We start from the raw sequence: 17,172 nt of genomic DNA on the forward strand, positions 1-17,172 counted from the left end.
TTTCATTTACCAAACATTTGGTAAGGGCCTATTATGTACATAAGACATAGGGGGACGAGGAGGGCAACAGGTAAAAGAAGATTAAGACCTATTTAAACTCAATACGCAATCAGTAGAACTGACAGTCACCATAATGACATATGGCATATTATAATAAATACTATAATAGAAATACACAATTCTCAGAAAGCAAAAAAAAAAAAAGATAATTGCTAGTAGAGATGAAAGAAGACATCATAAATGATGTGGACTTTATCTTGTAACAACATCATAAAATAGAACACCTAGAATGCTCAGAGGAACATAATTCAAGGAACTTCTAAGAGAAGTATAATAGTAACAGAGTTAAATGCTACAGAAAGTAAAAGTACAATGAAAAGTTAAGTCATCCCCACTCGACTTTTTCTCTAAACTCTAACATTCTAAAATAGGTAGATAATTTTTCCAATTTGCAAAAATGATTTTCTCCTCCAGTCTTAGAGTCTCTTAAGCCACACTCATCACAAATATTGAACACTGTTCTACCATAAATCTCATAAAATTAGGTAAAAGAACTTACGTTTAGAAGTTAAGTTTAGAATTCTATCCAGAAATCTAGGAAGATGTCCATCAGGCTGTGGGAAATGCAGCTCTGAGATGAGTGATGTGAGGACTAGAGCTAGATATGAAGCAGCAATAAAAGGGTCATAGGTAATATACAGAACGAAAAAACACGAGGGTAGAAGTCAAAAATTAAAAAAAAAAAACAAACCCTACATCAAAGGGATGAGCAGAAATAATCTCATATAAACTAGAGAAAAATACAATGTCTCACTCAAACACGGGGAGTGGAAGTTGCTTCCAAAAAGACTAAATAAGATGAAAGTTGATAAACCTGTGGATGAGTAATTAGGAGGTCATTATAACTTCTGAGAGGACAATTTCTGCAAATGCTGAGGTGGAAATCTCTAAGTGAAGAACTGAATGAGTGGTGAGAATGTACCAATGATAACTGCAGAGCTACTCTTAAATGTCAGAATTAAGACAGAAAGTAGAGAATAGTTTTAAAGAGGTTGCAAAGTCAAAGAAGTCAGAGAAGGACTTTTTTTTTTTAAAAGATGATGTGGTTTCTGGTAAACAGAAAAAAAGGAACCATAGAAGAGAATAAAATAAAATAAAGTTTTAAAGAGCAAGAAAACTGATAAGAAAAAGATCCTCAAAGAGACATGGAAAAACAGAATAGGAACCTCATTTCCCCAGGCTACATCAGAAAATATATGGGTGCAATCAATCTTTTTTCCGACTTCCTTTATAAGACAGTCTTTTTTTTCTACTTTTTTTTTTAAATAAGTATTCTTGTTTTCATGAGAAAGCTTACAAGTGCGTCAATTTCTTTTTCTCTCATTTGTAACAAGAATCCACAAGGGCAGCAGTTACCATGACTTCAGAAAACAAACTCACACTGCTATGTATTTTCTTAGAGCCAATACTATTCTACAAAGTCATAAAACTTCAGGCACACAAAATGTCCTAAAATGTCCCAAGAGTACTAGCTTACTAGTTTAGTGTCTCTAAACAATCATCATGAAAGAATATAAAAAGGGGGAAAAATACAAAAGTGAACAGAGGAGTTGTAAAAGATAAATAGTCTATTACAGTTTAAAATGCATTTTTTCTTCCTGGAAGATAAAGATAACTTTTCATCTGAAAATATTACATTACTTTAAATAAAAAGGAGACAATGGGGATACTGAAAAATGCCACAGATTTTAAGTTAGACCAAACCACTCTTACAGTGAGTGCAGCACCACCACTGTGACTCAAGGACTATTTACCTCATAATATTGTTAGAACCAGGTGAGGAAGTGTAAGTAACAAATATTACACTTACAGTCTGACAGTGGATACACTTTAACATAAGGATACTTGTTTGGCTTTGTAGGATTAATACAACTTCATAAACATATTCATTATCTTCAGTGATTCATTTCTTCCACAACAAAATTTACTAACACCTATTATTGTGTTAGAGGATAAAACAATCTGCCCTTCAAAAAACTTAAAGCCTAACTCCTTAAATCAGCCAATAAAAGCCAACCAGTACAGAAAATCAACAGTGCTTAGAGTATTGGAGAGTGGGATGTATACTGATTTAGCCTATTAATAGAACAATTTGGCAAAACCTAAAAAAATTTAAAATACATTATACCTTTGACCCAGTACTTCCACTTCACCTAAAAGAGAAAGGTCATTTTAAGCAACATTATTTATAATATTAAAAACATGGAGACAACCTAACTGTGTACCAATAGGGAACAGTTAAAGAGTGATTGTATAATGATAAAACAAAATATTAGAAAGTCAGCAAGGACAGATGTGAAAGAACGTACATGATACATAGTTTAGCAGAAAAATTATCGTAAGTAGTATATAAGATATGATTCCATTTCTGTTAAAAATATACACATATAAATAACCCACACATACATGTGTAATGGTCTGGAAAGATGTACACCAGCTTTAACTGTGGTTATCCCTAGGAAGAATGCCCTATAGGCATTAGGGGAGCAGAGGAAGTCCTTTATTTTTTTTCTGTGTACCTCCATATTGTTTGAAATACTAATTTCATAATTTTTTACTAAAAACATTTTCCAAAGAGCTGAGGTCAAGAGTCTTGTGTACTCCTTTATCTTCAGTATCTAGCACATAGAGTCACTCAATTAAAGATATTAAAGAATTAAAGAAACTTCCATTTCCAGTTGAACTGTTGCTTCTAATAATCACATGGCCTTGGGCAACTATCACTTCTCCTTAATTCTCCCATCTAATAAACTTGGAGACTTAAGTAGAAAAGCAAAAGCTAAAAAATAAAAATTTTTAAACATTTTCAAATTTTTAACATAGAAACCACTCCCCATCAGTTTTTCTCTTCTCTGTGCATATCTCTGAAATAATTTTCTCCTGTTTCTATACACACATTTAGAATTCTTATAATGTGTCACTGATTAAGAAGGTACAGCTCTGAGCTAGGGCTTCGTTTTGTTTTTTAAAAGTCTTGTTTATTCAAGTAACTGACAGTAAATTTCTCCAGCATGCTATCAAAAGTGCTTTTAAAAAGTCTGCTTTATTATTAGTTTACAGACAAAATTTTTCTAGGTGCCAATATCTGAATAATATGACTTCCTGAAGGAATGAAAGAGACAAGTAATATTTGAAGAAATAGTAATTTTAGATTTCCATTAAGAAATAATGATAAACTTACCACCATCAAAATAGATGAAAAACCACAGACTAAAAGACATAAGACCGCCAAACAAGAGAGTAAAGGAAAAACCCATGCCTAAAATATAGCACAATTTATGAAAAAAGATCAAAAAATCATATGAAGTTTCAAAAGAGAAAGAACAAAACACATACAAAAGAATCAGACAAGTATTAAACTTCAAGAGGATGCAAGATGACAATAAAGTAATATTCTTGAAGTACTGGACCTAGAATTTTGTATCCAGCCAAGTTTCCATTTGAATGAAAGAGTATAATGAAAATAGTCTCAGGCATGTAATGCCTCAGACAGTTTGTCACAAAAGTCCCAGACTAAAATATTCTTAAAGGAAGCACTCACAAAGAAGAGAAATAAGTACAGTATAATAATGCAAGATATAAAAAGTAAGAAAATCAAATACGGTACCTTAGTGAAACTTACTGTTACTGAAAAAAAAGTCCAAAGAAAAGAAAAAGACAAAGTACTTACACCCCTAACACTTCAAAACTAAAATTCTAGAGAATATAGAGTAGAAAGAGAGGTAGGATACCAAAACCAGGCAAAGACACCACCAAAAAAGAGAATTACATACCAGTATCACTGATGAACATAGATGCAAAAATCCTTACCAAAATATTACCAAACAGAATCCAACAGCACATAAAAAAGATTATACATCATGATCAAGTGGGGTTCATCCCAGGGACACAAGGGGGGTTCAACATATGCAAATCAATCAATGTAATACAGCACATCAATGAGAGAAAGGACAAAAACCACATGATCATCTCAAAGATGCAGAAAAAGCATTTGATAAAATTCAACACCCATTTATGGTAAAAACTCTCACCAAAGTGGATATAGAGGGAACATATTTCAACATAATAAAAGCTATATATGACAAACCTACAGCCAGCATAGTACTCAATGGTGAAAAACTCAAAAGCTTCCCACTAAAATCTGGGACAAGGCTGCCCACTATCACCATTCCTATTCAACATAGTCTTGGAAGTCCTAGCCACAGCAATTAGGCAAGAGAGAGAAATAAAAGGGATCCAAACTGGAAAAGAAGAGGTAAAAGTGTTACTATATGCAGATGACATGATACTATATACAGAAAACACTAAAAAGTCCACACAAAAACTACTAGAACTAATCGAAGAATTTGGCAAGGTAGCAGGTTACAAGACTAACAATCAAAAATCAGTTCCATTTCTTAACACTAACGATGAATCAACAGAAAAAGAAAGTAAAGAAACAATCCCCTTTAAAATAGCACCCAAAGTAATAAAATACCTAGGAATAAATCTAACCAAGGAGGTGAAAGACTTATACATGGAAAACTATAGAACACTGATTAAGGAAATTAAAGAAGACTTAAAAAATGGAAAGATATCCCATGCTCCTGGATTGGAAGAATCAATATTGTTAAAATGTTCACACTGCCCAAGGCAATCTACAGATTTAATGCAATCCCTATCAAATTACCCAGGACATATTTCACAGAACTAGAACAAATCATAATAAAATTTATATGGAACCACAAAAGACCTAGAATTGCCAAAGCATTACTGAAGAAAAAGAAAGAGGCTGGAGGAATAACTCTCCCAGACTTCAGACTGTAATATAGAGCTACAGTAATCAAAACAGCATGGTAGGGTAACCACAAGCCAAAATCTTACAAATGAGTCACAAAAACTAAATAAAATCCAAGATAATACAAAGAAAAATTACCAAACCACAAAAGGAAGAAGAAAGGAACAAAGAGGAAATACCAAATCAACAGCAAAAATAAGTTCAAAATGGCAATAAATGCACATCTATCATTAATTACTGTAAATGTTAATGGACTAAATGCTCCAGTCAAAAGACGTAAAGTGGCAGACTGGGTAATAAAGCAAGAACCTTCAATATGCGGCATACAAGAGACCTACTTTAGGGAGAAGGAACCCTACTTCAAAATGACACCTGCACCCCAATGTTCATAGCAGCACTATTTACAATAGCCAAGACATGGAATCAGCCTAAGTGTCCATCAGTAGATGACTGGATAAAGAAGATGTGGTATATTTATACAATGAAATACTATTCATAAAAAAAGTTCAGCCATAAAAACCGACAACGTAACGCCATTTGCAGCAACATGGATGTTCCTGGAGAATGTCATTCTAAATGAAGTAAGCCAAAAAGAGAAAGAAAAATACCATATGAGATCACTCATATGTGGAATCTAAAAAAAAGAAGAACATAAATACAAAACAGAAGCAGACTCATAGACATAGACTACAAACTTGTGGTTGCCAAGGGGGCAGGGGGTGGGAAGGAACAGACTGGGATTTCAAAATGCATAATAGATAAACAAGATTGTACTGTATAGCACAGGCAAATATATACAAAATATTGTGGTAGCTCACAGCAAAAAAAAAATGTGACAATGAATATATATATATATATATATATATATATATATATGTATGTTCATGTATAACTGAAAAATTGTGCTCTACACTGGAATTTGACACAACATTGTAAAATGATTATAACTCAATTAAAAAAATGTTTAAAAATAAAAAAATAATTTTTTTAATTAAAAAAAAAAAAAAGCATGGTATTGGTACAAAATCAGACATATGGACCAATGGAACAGAATAGAGAGCCCAGAAATGAACCCATAAACTTTTGGTCAACTAATCTTCAACAAAGGAGGCAGGAATATACAATGGAATATCTTCAGCTAATGGTGTTGGGAAAACTGGATAGCAGCATGTAAATCACTGAAGCTAGAACACTCCCTTACGCCATACACAAAAATAAACTCAAAATAGAAAAAGAGGTAGGACACTACAAGAGCATGTTCAAGGCCATATGGTTAGAGGGAATATAATTTAGGAAAAAATAAGTTAATAAATACATCTAGATCTTAAGGGCAATCACAGACACACACACAAAAAGGAAAATATTTAACTTTAAAATCAGCAGAAAAAAAAGATAATGCAACTTAAAAATAAATGAAGTAAAGTCAGCAGAAGATGCACAAATATGACCCAGTAGACATATCTATAACACTGCACTCCCTACTGCAGAATCCACATTCTTTTCAACTGTACATGGAACAATCACTAAAACTAACCATAAACAGTGTGACAAAAATAAACCAGAACAAATTTCAAAATATCAAAATCATATGGAATATGTTCTCTGAGTACAAGAGTATTAAACTGGAAGTAAAGAGTAAAAAGATAATTTGAAAATAATGTACAACAATTCTGAAAAGTAAGCAATACACTTCTTACCTTTTCTTTGAACCAACGGATCAATGAATAAAGCAAGAAGAAAATTAGAAACTATTCTAAAATAAATTTATTTTTAAAAAAGTATACGTATACCAATAGAATTTGAACATAAAAAAATTAGGTAGAATCTTTTTTTTTTTTTTTTTTTTTTTTTTGAGGTACTGGGGATTGAACCCAGGACCCTGTGCATGCCTGTGCATGTTAGGCATGCTCATTACCACTGAGCTATTTCCCTCCCCCCAGGTTGAATCTTAATACAGAACAACATAGGTTATTTGAGTATCTGAACAATCAATAAATTCACTCTATATTTTCCATATCTTAATGTTTTCCATCATGTATATATATTTATATTTTTCTACTTCTAATAGAAAATACACATTTTTCCCAAGCACACAAAGAACATTTATCAAAACTGACAATTCATTAAGTAAAAAAAAAAAAAAAAAAAGCATCAAATTCCACAAGAGAAATACACAAACTATGTTATGTGATAGATGTTCCTTGATCTTGGATAACTTATTATGAAAGTATCAGTTCTCTGCAAATTAATCTAGGAATTCAAAAATATTCCCAATCAAAATTCTAGTTGGATCTTTTGAGAACTCTATAATCTGAACTGGAAATAAATATAAAAATAAAAATCCTTGAACATTACAGTCAACTTTGAAAAATAACAAAGAGGAAGAACTTGCCTCTCAGGATATTAAGACATACCTTGAAACCACAACCACAGAAACAGTATGGTACTGCCATAAGAATAAACAGACCAACAAAAAAAAGAATACAGAGATCAAAGCAGAATATATATGGGAACTTGGTGTATTATAAATTGGTACTACAAAGGATAGACTGTCTAGTAAAATGAATAAAATAATCAAAGACCTAAACAGGAAAAGTAAAACTATACATGTGTACAGTTTCACAACATGAAAAGTTTCCCTTATTATGGGACAAAAAAGGTTAAAAGCCACTGATCTATAATATTCTTGGGAAAAAGAAATAGCAACTCCAGTAGAAAATTTTAAAATATTAACAAGCATTTTAAAGATGAAGAAATAAAAAAATTTACTATGGAAATAAAGAATTGCTCATTCTCAATAATAATCAAAGAAAAGCAATTAAAAGGCTAGATATTACCAAAATATTGGCAGGGGTGTGGGGACACAGGAACCCCTATACACTACTAGAAATGGAGACTAGAACAGCGAATCTGGAGATAATATTTAAGTACATGTATACTCTATTCTACTCATGGGTATTTAATTGCAGCATATAACATACAAGGAGTGCACTGTACAACTCCAAGGGGAGCCAGTCACATAGACTATACTGAGAATGGTGCCTCCTTGACTTTTGCAACACAGTTGCCCAGTAACAATGAAACAAAGAGACAAAAATGTTTGCCCACATGGCACTTAACATTTTAACCTAGAAGCGGGTTGATAAACATTTACTGATTGAATGAAAGAACAAAGGAATAAGCAAGCCTCACTACCAAAAGTCAGACTCAATTATCTCCAAGTTCCTATCTAGCACAAAGTAGTAACACTAAACATGTTTCAGTCAACAATATGTATCTTCATATATAAATATGCCATATAATGTCTTTTCAAGAGATTTAAAATGTGAAACATTTTTTTCAAATGGAGAAAGAACACTTATCTCCCCCAGAGATATACAATGATAAATGAGTATCACCAAGCAGAGGGAAAGATGGCAGCACAAGTACACATCTAATGGAGATCACAAGGCCTCAGATTTGGTCTCTTTATAGAGATTTTTTTTCCCTAAACCATCTTTAAAATATTGGGAAACAAAAATACTGAAAAAAAAAAAAAAAAAAAAAGAACTCTACATGATATGTCTTTTCCTCTTCCAACACCCACCCTCTGAAATCAGGCAGCAAGTAATTACTGAAAATTGCTGTCCTATATTTCATATCCCTGTAGGCTACTGTTCATACTTCCAGTCCCAATACAATACTACAAAACACAACTCCAGACAGTCTAGTAAAAATCTTTCTATACACACATTGTACAGTATTTCCTGGCTGTACAACAGCAGCCTTCTTCACTTTCTCAGATGTCTATGAAAATTGATTGAATAGCATCAAAGAGTACTGATAAATACAGATGAGACAAGACATACAAGTGGAGAAGACAGAACCAGATTTAAGTATTACCCTACTGCCTACTGCCTATTTGACCTTCTATAGGCTATTTAACCTCCTTAGCAATTCAATTTACTCCTCTGTAAAATGGGGGGAGGGGGTTAATATCACCTGCCTTATAAGGTTGTTGCAAGGATTAAATGAGACAGCATTAAACATTTGGCATGAGATGCTAATTAACCTTAGTTTACTCTTCTCCTTATTAGGCTATCATCAAATGGGTTAAAGGGCAAACTGCAAAAAGTAAATACAGTGAAAGTGAAGATTGCCAATATGAAAATAATTTCAAATGAGGGTACTTTCCACTCATTCACTCAAAAAACTATTTAGCACTATGTCTGGAAGGCACTGTTGCAGGCACTCAGGACACAGCAGTGAACATGACAATCTATCCTTAAAGAACATCCAAGAGATCCACTCAAAACATTCAGTGAGTAAAGGATTAGAACTCTTATCTGAGTTTCATGTCATCTGGCCCCTACCTTGAACTGATTTATCCTGTTAGTAATTTCTCATATGTATACTACATGCACAATTAGAGCCCTGAAGGTAGGGGCTATGTCTTATTTACTCTCTATTCTCAAAGTCCAATCATAACAATTTTCACATACTAGATCGGCTCCTTAATAAGCTGTTCATTCATTCATTTAACAAATATTTATGAAGCATCTTCTATATGCCAGATGCTGCACTAGGCCCTGGGAATACAGCAGTTAGGGGGAAAACAAGCTATAGAGGCCACCCTTACAGGGTTTATAACCCAATCTAATAAAAGGGTCTAGGGGAAAAAAAACTTTAAGCAAAGGTATATATATCTTTCCTCCAGATAAAACTACAATAACAATCTAAAAATGGGGGGAAAAATCTTATACCAAAATACTTTATAATTCAAAAGCATTTGAAGTTTAGACTCTTACAGCATATATTCAAAGTACCTGAAAGCTAATTATAGCCTACTAATTTTAATGTAGATATCTTTTCTATTGTTTGATGTAAGCCACATACAACACTTCTCTCTCTAAAAATGTCTAATTCATATTTAAATAAAGTTAACACATTTTACATATGGCTTCTCCCCCTAGCTTTGTACTTCCACAGAACTTTTTATCCAAAAATCCAAACGCTTTTTACTCAATAACTCATTGTTCACAAAATCCTCCCACAGCAGAGGGGGAGCAGTTATGTCCCCAGGAAGACATAACAGAAATATAAAATATTCTTAGCAAAAGACCAAAAACCCAGAAATCAAGAAATACTCAGTGATGTACACAAATTAAACTTCATTGTGCATGTCCTCTCTCGCCAACAAAAAAACAATCCAAATACACAATTCAAATGCAGGACTTCCCTGAAGTGGATCCTTGAAGAGACAGATCACTCCCCATTCAGGTGCAGACACTGGTTGGGCTCCTTAGTTCTTTTAACAAGGGTTAATCCTACCACCTGTCCACCTAACTTTCAGGTTACAGATTTATCTACAATTAGGTATTTAGGATTCATGCAATCAAGGACCTATCAAAAGATAGTTAAAAAGACAACTTTCCAGGGAAAATGATTTAAGAAATTAATAGGTATTTACTTATACAAGTGTTGTAAATTTTACCCATGACCTAAAAAACTGCAAGTCTGTCTACTTGGACTACAGAAATGGCCAATAATTGAATTTTTTTAAGTTGTATTTTCAGTTGGACACTAGAGATAATCCTATGAACTCTACAGCTGCTTTGGTTCAAAATTGTGACAGGAGAAATTATTTTATCACGTTACTCAGTATCACCTATGTGATGCTCCATGTGAATTTGATAAAAGGAAAAACTTGCTCTACTCTGAGGAACGTGCATTTTCCCTACTCATCTGAGAGTTATCTACATGGCTACATTCCCTTCTCAGACTTCTCTTTCATGTTTATCCCTCAGTTTTGACCACTCTGCTTGTGTTACGCTGGCAAATGCATGAGTGTCGGAAAAGAATAAGTACAGAATGAAAAACGGGGGGGAAAAAGCGTATTAAAGAAGGATAGAGAGGGTTTTTTTTTTAAAAAATTAAGATAAAGAAAATTTACCTACAAAGTTATTTAAAATATGCATTTTGATCCTCGCAACTAATATGTGGACTCAAAAAAACACAAAAAGCTAGTGACAAGCTAAAAGTACCATCAAACAGGCTTAACAGCGATAGAAAAAGTTGAAATATTTTTCAAAGACTGCTTTCAGATTCTGTGAATACAGTATTAGTTTGCTGAGAGTGACTCTTAGGTGGAGCAAATAAATGCTAATTACTGATGATCAGATTAATTGATTTAAAAGAGGTCAAGTCTAATCATGCTAAACAAACAAAAAAGCCAAGTATATACTAATTACATACAACTAACTACAGAGCACAAGTTAACTTGACATTAAAAAAGTTTGAGCACAAGAAAATCATTCCGATAACCTACAGAGTGTATCGTATGTTTATTTCCCCACCCTGCACATACTTGGGGAAAAGGCAAAGCTATAGGACAGCCCATGGTCCTAAGGCTTTTTAAGCAAATGAAGTATCTCTAGACAATGGGTGAAATAGTCTAAAAAGAGAGGGGAGGGAAAGAACAATCAGCATCAAGTGTAAAGTGAAGAACATCACACAAAACAGAAAAAGGGGAACCTCTTCAATTCATATTGTAAAAAGAGGAATATGTTTCTTCCTACAGAAATAAGAGTTTCCTAAAGCAACAGCACAAGCAACCCCATTTTCCACCAAGTGAGTCTTTACAGACGTTAGCAAATGTCTAAGACACCACAGACATACAGGGTGCCTTTAAAGTACACTAGAAAGGGTGAACAAGGAGAGGTGCTAAATTCTTGTAATGTAAAACCAACTTGAGAGGGAGCGCTTACCCAACTCAAATCAATCCATTTCAGAAATACATAGCAAAGAAATATACAGCCTGCTTCATAAATATACAGTCCACAAGCCTAAGTTCAGACTTATAACTTACCATCTTCTAAAAAACCAATCACAACATAGGATTAGTTAATTTCTTAAATTTCTCAGAGAAAAGAAATTTGATCACTCTATCATCTACTAGAGCCTGAATATAAATCTTAAAACTGAAAAACAAATATTTCAAATCTTTATTAGTCTCTTGTTTATGGTCGTTTAAAACACTTTAAGAGGACCTTCGAAACAAAGTTTCATTAGCATCCTTCTAGAAAGAGCTAACAGCTTTCATTCTTTTAGCAATTTAAAAGCTACCACATATTCATTTCTACATTAGATTATTGATTCCTTGCCTTTTAATGTCTCCTAACAGCTGCTTGACAAATTACTTCACCTTATTCCTCAGGGGGTAAGGACAGCATGATATCCATGAATTCAAAAATGGGACTACAAACTGATCAGTGACAGATGAGCTAATTGCTTCAGATAAAGAGACACTGCTCTAATAGACTTGTTACTCATAGCAATTATACAATTAAATGCTTACACTCAAAATATTTCACTTGTACTTAAGGATAGAGAACAAATCTTTCTGAAATTACTTTTATTTTAAAATATATGTTAGCTTCAGAAAGTCAATAACCTTGTACATGTTTGGAATAATTTCTACAGAAAGCCTAGTTTTCAGTATGAGTATCGTGAATAGCATGCACAGGGTCCTGGGTTCAATCCCAGTACCACTATTAATAAACAAACAAACAAACCTAATTACCTCCCCTCACCAAAAAAAAAAAAAAAAAAAAAAAATTTTTCCAGATTTTTAGCAAACTAAAAGCCAAATATATTTTCAAACATACAATATATTTCAGAAAAATACAGTTAAATATGTCTGTGGTATTTGTCTAAGTTCATTCGTGTCAGGCCAGTATGAGACAGAGAAAATGTACACACAAACCATAATCTTGTCGACCACTACAGAAAATAAAATATTGCCTCCCTCCCCTAAGAATAACAAAATGGTGTGAATTTAAATGAGTATTTTCAATTGACAATTTCCAGTCAAGCTATTCCCGGTAAATTAACCTCTCTAGACAGAAGCAACACTTTTCCGAATTCACAACCAGTCTCGTAAAACAACCTTAACAATTCCTTTAAAGTGATCAAAAACACGTGCCAGCTTTACACTGTAATAAAATTTCAAGATCTATCACTTAAAAAAAAAAACCTCAATCATCACCGGCCTTCTTCAAATGTCACTTTTGCAGCAATGTGACAACGATGGTGTTAATTCACCTTTTATAAACTATTTCCATTACAAAAATGGGGACATCCAATAAACCATACAATTCGGAGATGATAGTGCCTACTATCCACAACATTCGACATGTTTCTTTCGAAGTGCCGCTTTTGAAACCTGAAGGCTCTACGAGAAAGCTCTACTGGGTCCCTACCAGAACCCTGGTTAGCTGGCTGGCTGACTCTCCAGCTACAGTATCACGTTTGATCGCTCCTGCCTGGAGAGGCGATGGTGTTGATTTTGTTTTTAAAGTTGGTGTCAGAGCAGCTACAAACTTTTTTCAGCATCCCCGCCCGGCTGCCAACTGGAGCTCTCCGTTCACTTCCTCACTAACTTGAACCACCCCCAAACAGTTTGAGCGTAAGCCGGAGTTAGACACCGGCAGGAGCTGACACACTTACAAGAAGGGTTTGACACCGCAGAAAACTTTCACTTCTCCTCTCCAGCCCTTCCACCCAGGGACTCCCTTCGCTCCTGCTCCCCTAGAATTCCCCTCTCAGGCAGGACAAGGACACTGAAAGCAGGCCGTTCCAATGTCCCCGAAAAGACACCCCCACACACACCCAGAGCCCTCTCCCCTGGACTCAAGTCCCGTTCTTTACACAAAAGAGCCGGGCCAGCAAAGCTGTCGCGGCCCTACCTAGCCGGCTGCCATCCTCCACCGCACCCGCAGCCCCAGTCTCCAGCCGCCCGAGCGGTCTCCACTGGAGGTTTCCTGCCCCAACCCAGCCAGACAAAGCCGGGCGGCCGGGCCAACGCGTGAAGCCTCCGGACTCGGACTGCCGCGCTCTTACCCGGGCCTCGTCCAGAGCGACGCTGGCGCCGCCGCTTCCCCCGGCCTTGGCGGCGGGGCAGCTGGCAGCGCGGGTCTTGGAGGATCGGGTCCGAGAGGAGATGAAATGGCTGCTGCCTCCAGTCGCCCCAGGCTCTACTCCGGCCCCAGGCCCAGGCCCGGGCCCGGGCGACTTAGACCCGAGAAGGCGCAGGGAGCTCTTCCGGGTGTTCACCATGGTCCAGCCAGGAGGACGGGGTCCACACCGCGCCCGCCGCGCCCGGGAGAGCCAAGGAAGGCCGGCCCGCCGGCCGGGCAATCAGGGCCAGTGGAGCCGGGCTGGGAGAGACAAGCCGACCCGCTCTCTGCGGAGCGCAGACGAGGACAGGCAAGAGTAGGGCAGAGGAAGGGAAGTCGGCGTGAGAAGGCAGGTAACGGGAGACGGAAGCGATGCTCCAGGCCGACAGCTCAGACCCTTCGCCGGCTTCGCCCTCCTCAGCGGGAGCCGAGCGGAGCCGCCATTTCTGCCCCTTTCTCTCCCGTTCTAGCTCTTGAGCTCCGTGCGTCAGGGCTCCAGCGCCGCAGGGCCTACGAGACCGCTTCCGGCCGTGGCCGCTTGGAGGCGCTGCAAGGCCGGCCAGCCCTTCCCATGCCGGCAGCTCCCTCCTCTTCCCCCGCCCCTCCAGTAGGCCCCGCCCAGCGACGAGCCGTCAGCGCTGGGCGGTCAGGGAAGGGACGCTCTGGGCTGTATCAGCTCTATGGTTTCCAGATCTGGCCGGCCGCCTCGGGACAGGGGGATGGGAAAAATCAGGATGCGCGCCGGGCGAGCTCGCGAGTAGGAGCTGGTTTTGGAGCCTTCACACCCTGCCAGGCCGAGTATCCCAGCACCCTTACCATCACCCCAGGTGGCCTGGATGGAGCAAGGAACAGCCTGTGAAGGCGAGGGTTGGGAGGGGACCAGTGAAGGTGAGGGCGCATGACCTGAGTTGGAATCCCAGGGACACCCAAAGCAAGACAGTGAACTTGAGTCGCACTTTTCATGGCTGTAAAAATGTGAATGATAACTATGATAAAATAGATCTGTGGGGTATCTGACACACGGTAAGCTTAAGAAAGAACAAACGCTAGAACCCTGCGTCTTTAAACAAAGCAAGGCAGTGTTGTTTTCTATACCCTTAGCCGGATCTAAGGAAGAATCATTAAGAATGAATTCTTCCTCCTAAAAGCCTGCCCCGCCCACGCAGGAGTTAAGAATACAAAAAGCTGAACACAAAGATATAAAATGTGTGATTTAACTTTCAAGGAAAAAGATTAAGGGACACACTATGAAAAGCTCTGCTGTATGTTCATTTCCAAAAATTCTCAGTACCTTAGCGATACAGAGTCTACTATTGGCAGAAGTTCTTCCTGTTTGCCTAGCTAAGAGAAATTGAAGACTCGAGAAAAGTCTTGTAAAAATCACCAAGCTACATCAAAATTAGAGAATTGTAGCCATCCAAGCTCCCAGTTGTTCAACAAAACTGCATAATGCCTTGAGAATAGAGATAGTTTTTCTGTTAGGGAAACAGTAAGGATTCCAGGAAAGACAAATCCTTCTTACACTAATTTGCATACCACACCCTCACCAGGACACTTCAACCACCATTTAGTGCTGGCCTCTTTTGGGTGTGGAGACCTCATAATGGAATGAGACCTGGGAGTTTTCCTGTGTCAATTAGCCATGAGATCATTGAACAGAATAAACAATTTCACTTCCTGCAGAAAGCTGGCTTTAAGCAGTATTTGAAATATCCTGAAGAGGTATATGGTATGCAAATTAGCACACACAAAGGACTTCTTTCTATTCAGATACGTAATACAGATCAAAGGTTAGAAAATACTGATAATAAGCAAAAAATGACAAAGTAAATTTTAAAAGAATGAGATAAAACTGACAAAAAGAGTAGAGTTCTTAGAGTAACTTGGACTTCATCAAATATAACACTTTTGCTTTATGAATTACCCAGTGAAGATGATAAAAACCAGACAACAGACTGGAAGGAATGTTTATAAGCCACTTATCTCACAAAGGACTCATCTAAAATATAAAAACAACTCTCAAAATGCAAAATTAAAAAAACAAACAATCCAATTAGAAAATGAGGAAAAGATCAGAAGAGATATTTCACAGAAGATATACAGATGGAAAGTAAGCATATAGAAATATTTCAACATCACTAACCAGTAGTGAAATGCAAACTGAGACCATCAGGAGTTATTAAATACTTATTAGAAAAACTAAAACAAAAAGTAGTGAAAATACCAAATGCTGATGAAGAGGCAAAGAAATTGGATCATTCATACATTGCTGGTGAGAATGTAAAATGATACAACAAATCTCAATCAGAAGAACAGTTTAACAGTTTCTCAAAAATCTGAATATACACTTACAATACAGCCCAGCAATTACAACCCTGGATATTTATTCCAAAGAAATGAAAATTATATCCACATAAAAAACTGTAGACCATAGTTCATTGCAGCTTCATTTGTAATAGCCAAAATGAAAAAAAAAAAAAAAAAGTCACTCATAAGTCAATGGTTAACCAAACTTTGGTACATCCAAAACATACAATACTAGTCAACAACAAACGAGAATTAACTAGTGATATATGCAAAAACTTATATGAATATCAAAGGCATTATGCATTAGCAGGAGGAAGGAAATAACATATATGACAGCATAAAACAGTAAAATAGAAAACAAATAATAGAGAAATTCAATTAAATCAAAACTTGCTTCTCATAAAAAGAAACTAAAAAAGGAAAGATAATCCACTAGTCATATCAATCAAAGGGGGAAAAAAGAGAGAAGACCCAAATTACACATTTCAGGAATGAAGTGTAAGCATCACTCAAGACCTTATAGGCTTGAGGTCAGCAAGCTTTTTTCTTGTTATAAATGGCCAGTTTGTAAATATCTCAGGCTTTGCAAGCCACACATGGTCTATGTCATATATTCTTTCTTTTGGTTTGGTTTTTGCTTTATTTGTTTTTTAACAATCCTTTAAAAATGTAAAAACCATTTTTAGTTCACAAATATACATAAACAGGCGACAGACTAGATTTGGCCTATGGGCTGCTAATTGTCAACCTCTACTATAAATTTTAAAGGGACAATTAATAAATAACAGGAAACAATTTAACTTTATGCCAATAAGTTTCAAAACATAGGTGAAGTAGATAAATTACTCAAAATGATACTAATTACCAAAGCTCACTAGTAGAGAAATAGATAACCTGAATACTGCTATCATTAATTAAAGAAATTAAATTTGTAACTAAATACTACCCTACAAATGTTACATCAGTCCCAGATGACTTCACTGGTGAATTCTATCCAATATGTAAGAAAAAAGAATACCAATTTTCACCAATCTTTCAGAATATTGAAGAAGAAATATCTCTCAACTCATTTATAAAGTCGGCATTACTCTT

General features: G+C 36.2%; 1 protein-coding gene across 4 annotated transcripts in view; it reads right to left on the minus strand.

Moving 5' to 3' along the window:
• The window catches only part of ATAD2B (ATPase family AAA domain containing 2B), a 150,296-nt gene that overhangs the window by 128,514 nt on the left and 4,610 nt on the right, over positions 1–17,172 (minus strand). For 2 of the 4 annotated variants that reach the window (XR_004326171.1, XM_006192713.3), the window contains exon 1: positions 13,718–14,396. The exons of 1 other annotated variant lie outside the window; for it this stretch is intronic. Coding sequence is in view for 2 of the 3 variants with exons in the window: in XM_006192713.3 (XP_006192775.2) it covers positions 13,718–13,933 (216 nt within the window). In the remaining variant the exon portion in view is untranslated. Of the gene's footprint in view, positions 1–13,717; positions 14,398–17,172 lie in introns of those variants that run through there. One more of the 4 variants, XM_032497105.1, reaches the window with a different exon arrangement.

This window comes from Camelus ferus, chromosome 15, assembly GCF_009834535.1.
Source record: "Camelus ferus isolate YT-003-E chromosome 15, BCGSAC_Cfer_1.0, whole genome shotgun sequence".
Classification (NCBI taxonomy): Eukaryota; Metazoa; Chordata; class Mammalia; order Artiodactyla; family Camelidae; genus Camelus; species Camelus ferus.